Consider the following 11614-nt stretch of genomic DNA (forward strand, 5'->3'; position numbering starts at 1 on the left):
TGCATGTGTGTGTGTGTGTGTGTGTGTGTGTGTGTGTGTGTGTGAGTGTGTTTGTGTGTGTGTGTGTGTATCGAGAGGTGGTTTCTGAGTGCCAAGTACTGTGACTATGGCGTGTCCTCTACACTGTTATTTCACAGGCTTTTTCCTATTCAAAACAAAGAAACAAAAAAAGCACAATGTCAAATGTTTTTCTTTATATCTCTGTAATTTTAGTCTAGCCTTTGCTAATTTATACGAAACCAAGTGTTGTTATATCTAATGCGCAGCACCTGATGGAGGTGTTGCTTGTGTAACCTGTATTAAAGCCCCTTTAACGTGTGCCACGGTGGACGAAGGGTCTTTTTGACTCCCAAACGTATCTTATATCTGAAGATCCTCCTCGAAAAGTGCACAGATGTATATTTGAAATGCTATCGTTGCATGAGATCGCCTTTAAATTCATGGAAAGCAAAGAGTGTGTCTGTACGGTGGGTATTTAAAATGATATTGTGTTCTAAACGCTTAATATTTACTTTTATAATAGCACTAATGCTCCATGTGTTCAGTGAGAATGTGGGTTTGTTGGTTTTCCAAGCGAATGAAATGGAGTCCAGCTGATTTCTACAGAATTACGGTACAATTAAACCCCAACATGTAAAATAACTTTTAAATAATATTATGATTGTTATTATAAAAACATAACTTGCATGGACCGATTACCCTATTTAAATATTAGAACTTTGAGATACCTTGTAATTGAATCGATGCCTAAATGTATGGATTTGTTGGTGCTTTTCTGCACTTTTCTCTTTTAGAAGTCTGAATGTTTAGATCTGTGCAGTTGTACAAATTAATAAACACTTTAAAACTGTCTGCATTAAATATTTAGTGTGCTTGCTTGCATTATAAGAATGATATGCTTGATTTAATATGTTTGCTCTGACAATAACATACAAGTTTATAATATTGTGTGTTCAAGGGAGACACCTAGCGGTGCAGTAGAGTATTGCACACTATATTTTTGTGATTATGAAATAATTACAAGACAGATTAATGACAACACAGTTTATGTATACTATATATTTGACCCAAGAAAATTAGCACATTAATTACATGCATTATACATTATCCGATAACATTAGTTAAGTGATTTCAGAAAAAAAAACTATTTGAAATAGATACTGTTATATTTACATTTACATTTAAATTAAGTAATTTAGCAGACCTTTTTATCCAAAACGACTTACAAATGAGGACAATAGAAGCAATCAAGACCTTGCACCATGCACTTTTTATTGTTAAAAAGGAAAGTCAATGGCTACTTTGACGTAATCTTCATGGCAACAGGAAACTTATTGAACTACATTTCCCAGAAGGCACAGCGCGTCGACCGCTCCACTCCTATTGGCTGCCCGAGTGTTGTCGTCATCAGCGTGCAGTTAGACATGACGCGGCGCGTCGGACACTCATCACATCAGCGATGCGCGTCGCGTCGAGTCGGCGGTCCGTTCGTTGTGTGCGCAGCCCGTTAAGCGTCGGTGTCCGGACCCAGCCGTGCGTCCATGAGAAGCGCAGCAGCGGCGCTGTTAGCGTGTGTCTTCGCGGCGCTGCTTCACTGGCTCGGCTGGACCGACAGAACTGCGCTCCTGTTGGGCTTCGGCTCTGCAGGTACCGCTCAACTTCTGCTACTTTCTCCTCCTCTCTATTAGTCTGTTGTTTAGACAGATGCTGAATGCATACAGTGGATTAATAGACAATGCATATAAATTCTTACTACTCGGTTCTTGTGAAGCTACTGATGCATATACATATATTATTAATGCATGTAGAAACTTGGTGATCAGTTTATACAGAGCATTGCTACTGAATATATAATGATAATGCATAAAGTACTCTTTGCATTTTCTCACTTCATATAGAAAAAAATAACCCGTTTAGAACATATATATATAATGCATAGACCATTAATGAAAATCATAGAAAATTTCAAAGCTGAGTGCATGTAGAATGCATTAAAAAAATCAATGCATAATGATCAATGCATAAAAAGCATTATAATGTTTTTTTTATTAATGATTAATAATTAATATTATTTGCTCATAGGACATTAATGCTAAATTCCTATAGAAAAATGAATGCATACAGAACATAGATGCTTAGTTGCTCAAACTATTGCTAATTTTATATAGAGCACATATTTTTTTATGTATGTTAAAGTTCCTTATGCATTCAGTATTAATGGTCTATATAAATGATTCTTTCTATCTATCTATCTATCTATCTATCTAATATCATTTATAGACCATTAATTTTCAATGTAAATGCATATGGGACTTTAATGATCAATGCATAAAGAATATTAACACTCAATTCTTATAGAACAATTAATGCTTAACATAAGAGGGAAGAAAACGCAAGCTATTAATAAGATTAGTATTGACCAAGTTCAGAAGCTGTCATATGTGGATCAACTTACTTTACTTTCAATATGAAAAATAACTTTTATACTGATTCAATGCATTTATTGCATTTTGGGAAAAAATAATCAGTTTTTATAGTAAATCTTTGAAAATCAAAATCTGGATTTGAATTTTTAATGCTATTATAACCTAAAGATGCTATGTGAAAGTTTGAAACAGAAAATAGTGGTTTTCATCTTGCCACTTTCTTGGTAAAAAATCACATTTTTACTCAAATTAATCAAAAATGGATTTATAGCGTTTCGGAACCAAACTCTTCATATATATATATACAGTATATATATAAAGAGAGAGAGAGAATGATAGAATATATAGAATTATTGCTGCTTAATGTATAGACCCTTAATGCTCAGTGCATATAGAGCTTGAATGTTAACTGCATGCATATTAGCATTAAAGGGTTAGTTCACCCAAAAATTAAAATTAGGCTGCGTTTTACTCACCCCCGATGCATCTTAGGTGTATATGACTTTCTTCTTTCAGACGAATCCAGTCGGAGTTATATTAAAAATTGTCTTTGATCTTTCAAGCTCTATCGCTGCACTCAGCGGGTGTTGCATTGCTTCTGTCCAAAAGACGTGAAATAAAAAGCACCCTTCCATAAAAAAAGGTGTCTCACACGGCTCCGGGGGGTGAACAAAGGCCTCCTGTAGCGAATCGATGTGTTTTTGTAAGAAAAATATCCATATTCAAAATGTAATAATCATTTGAATCTAGCTTACGCTCACTGTTGTACACGTATGAGTTCAGCGTTGCGCATGCGCGGCTCAGAAGTGACGCACGCGGAGAGAACAAAACAACGGTCACTAATTAGAAGTACAAAATGAGGATTTGTAAGGAAGAATGTCGGAGGATTTCGATATAAGCCAAGAGGAGACTTGTTTTCCTTTGCTAAAGTAAGGAAACTTTTAAAACTCAGCCTAATTTTCATTTTTGGGTGAACTAACCCTTTAATACTGAATGCATTGATCATTGCACTTTAAAGCTCTATAAGCATGTTGAACAGTTTGCAGCAGTTTACTTATAATATCACCAATGGGCTCTGCTGGGGGGTTGAGATGTGCAATTAATGCATTAGATGACGGCTGCTTGTAAACCACAGTGATCGGATTGAATAAAGTATCGGATTGAACGTGAAGTTGTGTACAATAGAAGAGAGACTAGAAAGTATCTGAGATCTCATTGAACTCTGGGAGAGATTTACCTAGCAACAAAGGCACAGATGCACATTACACACTTGCTCTGATGTTTGTCACACATGGTGGAATAGGACACAAGTGACAATCCATTAGGGGATACAAAGGGCCGCTGCCAGAGACTTTCATCTCGCTGCATCATCTGCTCTGTGTTTGAGCCTTCAACCTGCCGGAAAAGCCTTTATAATGGAATAGTTCACCCAGAAATAAACAGTTGCTGAAAATACACTCAACCTCAGGCCATCCTAGATGTAGATGAGTTTGTCTCTTTATCAGATTTGGAGAAATGTAGCATTGCATCAGTGTCTCAGCAATGGATGCTCTGCAGGGAATGGGTGCCGTCAGAATGAGAGTCCAAACAGCTGATAAAAACATCACAATAATCCACAAGTAATCCACAGCACTCCAGTCCATCAGTTAACATCTGGAGAAGACAAAAGCTGAAACAAATCCATCATTAAGATGTTTTTAACTAAAATCCGAGTCCATAATCCATTATAACGCTTCCTCCAGTGAAGAAGTGGTCTGGTGTGAATCAGGAGAGAAATCTGCACAGATCAAGAAGCGTTTTTGGATGGCCTGAGGGTGAATAAATACATTTTTAGCATATGTTCATGTTTGTATGAACTTCTTTTAAAAAAGGCTTTTTGCATGTTTGAATCATTTGCAGCATTGGCGAATATCATTAGGCTCTGTTTTGGTGCTGATTATTGTGTTTCTGTTCAATATTGTATTGACAGACAACCAGAAGGCAGTGCATGAGGTGTTGGTGGGTGTTTTGTCAGCGCGGCATCATCATGAGCTCCGGCAGGCCATAAGAGACACATGGCTGGGGTACCTTAAACACCACCCTCACTTCCAGAAACGGTCGGTACTGAATGTGATCTTTCCATTTCTGCTTCATTAAAACTCTCACTTCAGACAGACATCGATTCATTTCAGAAGATTAGGCTCATGTTATTGACTTAAAAAATTGACTGCTTGATCTGAGGGTTTTTTTGCTGTTTGTTGTGGCCTGCAACTTTATCGAGCCTTATAAAAATCCTTATAAATATTCCACGTTTAAAGATCGTTCAGGCAAATGCTCATTAAAATAGGTCAAACATGATTTAATGTTCAAATCACAGCCCAGTGCCGCTGCAAATCAATTCTGCACAGTTTTATTATGAGTAAATTAATATGTTTGAAAGTACGCTGCATGTTCTCATCAAAAGCTGCAATATTATACATTGGATGTTTGAAGGCCACAGCTTTTTGAGCGAAAAGAACATAACATTTATTTCTAAGGGTCAGAGAGTGGGTGGAAAATGATGAAAAAGATCAAATATGACCGTTTATTGCAGCCAAAAAATACTAACTATATATTAGTGCTGTCAAACGATTAACCGCATCCAAAATAAAAGTTTTTGTTTACATAATATATGTGTGTGTACTGTGTATATTTATTATGTATATATAAATACACACACATGCATGTACTGTATATATTTAAGAAAAATATGTTATGTTTTAATATTGAATATATTTATATATAATATAAATTATGTGAATATAAATATATACACAAGAAATGCATTATGTTATTGTATGGTCTATTAATTTTAATAACCATGTGGGTTATAAAGTGGTTGGAAAATAATAATGAAAAAAAGCTAAAGTATTTTTTGCAGCCCAAAAATACTAAAAATAAAATCTATTTTAAATAATAATAATAATAATTATTATTATTAAATGTTTTATTTTAATAGCCATGTGCTTATGCATACAGCATAATCTGGTTAATAAATTACTGCAAAAATCAAATTTATAATTTGATTTCATCTAAATCAATGGACACAAATCAAAAGATCAGATAATGGATAACAAATAAATGATCAGTGAAAAAACAGCTTTCCATTATGACTGACTTGAGACCTAAACACAAGACTCATTTATACAGTCATTAATATTGTAAAACAGACTCTAAATTCAGCAAACCGCTGTAAAATAGCCCATATACACACATCTGTGATGCACATCTGTATTGATGCAGCAGATTGTGATGTTGCTCGGCAACCGTGAACAATTAAATCACACTTGATGTTACACACTTACTAGCCAGTCAGAACTGAGAATGATGCATTGATGTTGTCTGCTGTTGTATTTGAAAGGGTGATGGTGAAATTCATCATTGGTGAGCATGGCTGTTCTGTGCCGGAGGAAGATCGTGAAGACCCGTATTCCTGCTCGCTGCTGAACCTCACAGAGACAGGTGAATTCATCTTACAAACACCGCTCTGATTAAGCTTTGCTGCAGTTTGTACGTTACGATTCTCATCAGACCCCCCGCTCGGACATGAATCTCGCAGTATGTGGCCTGAAATCACAGTGTGCACTCGGATTCTCTTCTAAGTAGTCAGCATGTTTTGGCTTCCAGCAGATTTCAGTGGGACATCCCGTTATAACATTGTGATTTTACCATGCATTTTCATGGTTTAGCCACATCTTCATCATCATCATCATCAGTTAGAGGAAGAGTTCATTTGAAATTGAAAATTTAAAAAATTCCAACTTTTTCAGTGGAACACCAAAGAAAGTTTTTGAAGAATTTAAAAAGTAACAGGGCTATCAAGTGATTAAAATGTTTAATCTAATTAATTCGGTGATGGGCTGATTCATTTATTGAATTAATTGCAAATTAATTGCACATCCATTTGGCCTGAGACATTACCCCCCCAAAAGATAGTCATTATTGTGTTAAATGTGAAAAGCATTAAATAAACATTACAAAAAAGTAGCTTTAGAAAGATATATTTTGATTCAACATAGAATTTATTGCTCAAAAATATATTTAAAAATGTACAAAAAAGTGCCACAAAACATTGGCTAACATATATATATTAGGGTTGTCATCCGATTAAAATATTTAATTGCGATTAATCGCATGAACGTCATGCGTTAACTTGTGATTAATCGCAACTTAATCACATTTTTATCTGTTCTAAATATACCTTAAATTACAGTTTTTCTCAATTGCTTTGGCACATTTTTCGAAACAATCTTAACATTCTCTAAACTGTGAGTGCAAATGTCACAACTGTTTGCTGGAACTTCAGAACTTTATTGCATGTCTGCAAAATGTAGTTACTCACCCAAAACATTTAATTCATGCTTCAAAACCTAGTTATCGTGTCAGTAATTTGGCCAAGGCCACCAAAATATAAAGTATTTTTGTCATCGTGTGAGCCACACTGGTCAAAATGTTTAGTTGTTTTTACTTACACAAGCCTGTTTACATTATTTGCAGTACAGGGCAGCTCACTGTACAAAAACGTTTCTTAGAATGTTCATCAAGTAACATCATAAGGATATTTTGAGATTGTTGATCTCAGAAATCATGCGCTGGAGCCTTTGTGCATGTTAAACTGAAAAATTAATTGCCTGCGTTAATGCGCTAATTTTGACAGCACTAGTTGAAACACAATTACGGTTTGAACTTTAAATTCAAGCCGCAGCTCAGTTTTCAGTGTTTTGAAGATGCTTTCAGAAGGATTCTTTTGGACTTTGCTAGTGGTGATTGGCGAAGCCTTATGCTAATGAGCCCTTTAACAGCGAGAGAATCTCCTGTGTGGCTCTAAAAGCTTTTCCTGATGGTTGTTCAGCCCACATCTGCGCACTTCTGCCTCTCGTCTGCGCCGCCTTTAATTGGCTTTTGTCTCAAGGACGAGGGAAGCGGTGAGTCTGCTGCTCTCTGTTAACGACTCTGTTCCTCCAATTGATCTCCTGGGTAATAAATGGCTGCTTTCTAATTAAGAGAGCCAGTAGTTCAGAGCAGACGAGTCTCTTAAAGTGCTGATGTTTGGATTATTGTGCAGCGGCGTGTGAAAACGGCTCCGTCTGCTCACGACATCTGGCTTTGTCTTTAACCCTTCTTGGGCGGATTTGTTTATTTAACCAGGGTTTGGTCACATGACAAAATTCATGGGTTTTTGCATTCATCAAAACACATAAACATAATCTCTAGAACTGCTCTGAGTCACTTCATGAGAAAACTTTTGAGAAAACTATCGTCATATACAAACACATACATGGGACACATACTTATTAGATAACCGTATTTGGGTTGATGTATATGCTTTTACTTTTTTTTCAAAGCATTGTTAGATGCAGTGTTTCCTGTAGTTATGCGAAGATTTGGTTTCAAAAACAGTATCAGTAAACTATTTCTTATGATTTTAAACCTGCATTGAACTTCCGATCAATCTCAAAGTAAAAGGCAGTACTAAAGTCTGATTTTGTGGTGGATGTGTTCAGTTATTTTAATTAATAATATCAATTATCTTCATTGAAGTGATGAAGGATTTTTGAAGTGTGGCAGTAATGAGTGTTGAACAGCCTACTACTGTAAGGTTAGCCCCGCATGGTGTAAATGTTTGAAAATGGTTAGCAGTTGAAAACAATCGTTAGAAATGTAAAAAAGTCATCAAAAATTAAACAAAAGTAAGCAGTTACATTACTTTAATAAAGTAATTAAAAAAGTTACACTACTATTACATTTTAAATAGGAGGACAATAGAAGCAATCAGAACTAACAAAAGAGTAACAATATGTAAGTGCAAATGACAAGTCTTGGTTATATATATATATATATATATACACACACACACATATATATATGTATGCATACACATATGTGTGTGTACATGTGTGTGTGTGTGTGTGTGTGTGTGTGTGTGTGTGTGTGTGTGTGTGTGTGTGTGTGTGTGTACGTGTGTTTGTGTGTGTGTGTGTGTGTGTGTGTGTGCGCGTGTGCGCGTGTGTGTGTGTGTGTGTGTGTGTTTGTGTGTGTGTGTGTGTGTGTGTGTGTGTGAGTGTCTTTTAAGCAGAAGCATGAATGATTGAGTTAACCTGAACTCTGCTTCAGCTGCTGGGCAGGAGATGGCTATCTTGAGCGTTCCTGACACGTCTGCGCTGCAGCCGTCCGATGTCTCTGCCGTCAGTCTGGACTTCAGGGTCCTTCACTCGGTGGTCATCACCCAGCTGGGCGTCTTTCCCAACGGACCGCGAGACGACTTCAGGGGCAACGTCACCGTCCGCCTCTTCCAGGTGGACCAAGAGGTACGAGCACAAACGCAGTCTGGAGTCTCAACATTACGCATCAGATGATGAAGTCTGTAAATCACTGCTTCTCAACTGGCTTTACTTCAAAGATTTTACATCAGACTCAACATCACAGTACAGGAGGTTTATAATTACAGTACAAACGCAAAAACAAAACGAAAATGCCCTTTAAAATCAAATGAAAATGATTCATATTACAATGAACTTCAGTATGCACAGTTATGAACATGACAGAGAAATATGAAAAATGACAACTTTGTAAATGCATAAACGTCAGCTTGACTTTAGATGGTTTTGTGCTCAATGCATATGAACCAATATGAACTGTCTTCTGGGTTGTATTTTCTTTATGGTCATGGTTTTCATTCAAGGAATAGGGCATATATAATAATAACCATTATTATTATTATTATTAGTATTGAATTACATCTAATTTAAATAATTTCTTAAAAATAATTATAAAATATAATCTATTAATAATAAAAACATTATTATTATTATTATTATTATCTTTTAATGTAAATGATTCTTTTATAATAATAATGTTGTTGTTGTTGTTTTAAACGGTAATAATATATATAATTATTATTTTTACAATTGTTATATGATTATATGATATGATTATTATTATTATTACAATTGTTCTAAAAAATGGAATTAAAATATAATTAAATATTAATGTTATTATGATTGTTGTTATATTTTAATTTAAATTATTATTGTTGTTGTTATTATTATTAATAATACATTAATAATAAAGTGAAATAATAATGGTTGTATTTTTCTAAAGAATTTAGATTATTTTCCTGCTACTAAACTAAACCAAATGAAAATTAATAATGATTTAAATAATTACTTAAGAATATTATAAACCAAATAAACCATGGTTTTTGAAGACGAGGCCGTCACACAACCTGTCCATGATTTTTTTCCCATTAAAAGTTGATAAACTGACTTCTCTGACCTGATCAGAACAGACCCGTGACCCATTTTCAGATCACGACCCGCCAGAGCTGTAAAATATGCACAGAACAGTCGTCCTCCATTACACTCTTTTAGAAACTCCGATTGCACTTTGTAAAGTCATTCAATTTGTTCTTGCCACAAGAGAAACCCAAAATATCCTGTTGGCTTTTTAAGGTGAGTTTTCATCATCCCGCTAGACATTACTCATTTATTTGATAAATGTACTGGAGAGACGTCAAGAGACGTATCGCTCATTCCGACGAGCTGCAGAGATAAATGTGCGGAGAGCAAATTCAATAAAGTCTTCTCCATCAGTGCCTTTGATTGTGGAGTCTCTCTGATCTTTCACTCGATGAGCGCAGAGGTCGACGCAGCCGCGTGATGCAAGCACACATCGCCTAATGCCACGATTTCATACATTTCCACGCTTCGTCGAAGTCAACAGACTGATGGGATGCCTCTAAAACATGAGAAATGATAGGACAGGAATCAATGATAGTCATATTATGATTGTATTTTACCAATAAGTCCAGTAACGTTGCATGTGTTAAAAATGCACAAGGTTCTGTATTTGTGCGTGTTTTGGTGAATTATTTTATTATAGCATTAGAACCAGAATTCATGCATTTAAAGCCATTGGTTTTGGGATAATGTAGCCCAGTGTCTGTAGTTTTAACTGTGATATTATTAATAATAAAACCAGATGAACCGCAGTGGCTGGATGTAAGCATGACCTTTAGAAATTATAAATACTTCTTCCTTTACTGCAAGCATTTGCCTCTAATATTGACTGTTATGTTTGATATAATAATACTGTTCATATAATACATTTTGAGTTTGAGGAAATTGTGCTGTTTATTTGATTCATGCAGATTTCTTTATTTTCAGCAGAAAATCGCAGCACTTATCAGAAAAAACTTTTTTTGTCCTGGGGTTTATTTTTCATTAAAACTAAGAGATTTCAGTCTTTTCCCCTTTTGTTATAGGAAGATTTTGGTTTTTCATTATGCTTTTTAATCATCATTCATGCGCTTGCTTCTTGTAAAATGCATTTTATTTTATTGTTTTTTAGTCTTATCCAAGACCCAGATGTTCACTTTTAAAATATGAACATCTATCATACAAGTATAATTATATTTTAAAACACAACATGATAATCTTTGATAAAATTTTGAAATTAACAATTTCAATATTTATTTATTTAAATATTTATCTATCTAAAAACCTGAGATTTTTTTTTTCATCAGTTGTCAAATTATGGAAAGGTTTAAGAATATTTTTTGCTAGGATGTATAAAATAGCCTTACTACCACAGAATTAATTTAAATTACATATGTGTATAGGAAATGACATTTGCTGGTTCAGAAAATATATAGAGAGAGAATTTATTTTTTATTTATTTATTTTTGCTTTACAGAATATTTATTAATACAAAAATAATTTGATGGAAACACATTTGCTGGTTCAGGAAAAAAGACAAGATTTTTGATTATTATTTTTTGTAATAAAATAAGTTGGCCATGCAAAAATGTAAGAATATTATGTGCGTGCATTTAGGATTGTATAAAATAGCCTTAACGAGACACATTTTATTCTTAAAATGCCATTACCACCACAGAAGTTCAAAATAAACAGATTATGTGTGGTGTGATGGAAATGACATTTCTTGGCTCGCACCAGCAGGGCAAATGTTGTAAGACATGGCGTCTTGAGGCCCTGTGAGGATGCAGAAATCACATATCGACTTGTGCTTGTCATGGTTTATTCTGAAAACATCACTGTCTGCAGCTGAGCAAATATAGTCTGTGGTGTTCCTGTTGACACGTTTACAGCCGTGTGTGTGTGTGTGTGTGTGTGTGTGTGTGTGTGTGTGTTTTGGAGCTCTGCTGTGTC

The 11614-nt window shown here is 35.0% G+C and overlaps 1 protein-coding gene across 1 annotated transcript in view; it reads left to right on the forward strand.

Annotated features, from left to right (window-relative positions):
• Positions 1-1442: 1442 nt before the first annotated feature.
• b3galnt2 (beta-1,3-N-acetylgalactosaminyltransferase 2) overlaps positions 1443-11614 on the forward strand; it is a 22551-nt gene continuing 12379 nt past the window's right edge. Inside the window, exons 1-4 of the mRNA XM_016489705.1 lie at positions 1443-1647; positions 4396-4522; positions 5806-5906; positions 8559-8752. Coding sequence (XP_016345191.1) covers positions 1542-1647; positions 4396-4522; positions 5806-5906; positions 8559-8752 — 528 coding nt within the window. The 5' untranslated portion in view covers positions 1443-1541. The remainder of the gene's footprint in view (positions 1648-4395; positions 4523-5805; positions 5907-8558; positions 8753-11614) is intronic.

This window comes from Sinocyclocheilus anshuiensis, unplaced genomic scaffold (genome assembly GCF_001515605.1).
Source record: "Sinocyclocheilus anshuiensis isolate Anshui unplaced genomic scaffold, SAMN03320099.WGS_v1.1 scaffold462, whole genome shotgun sequence".
Lineage (NCBI taxonomy): Eukaryota > Metazoa > Chordata > Actinopteri > Cypriniformes > Cyprinidae > Sinocyclocheilus > Sinocyclocheilus anshuiensis.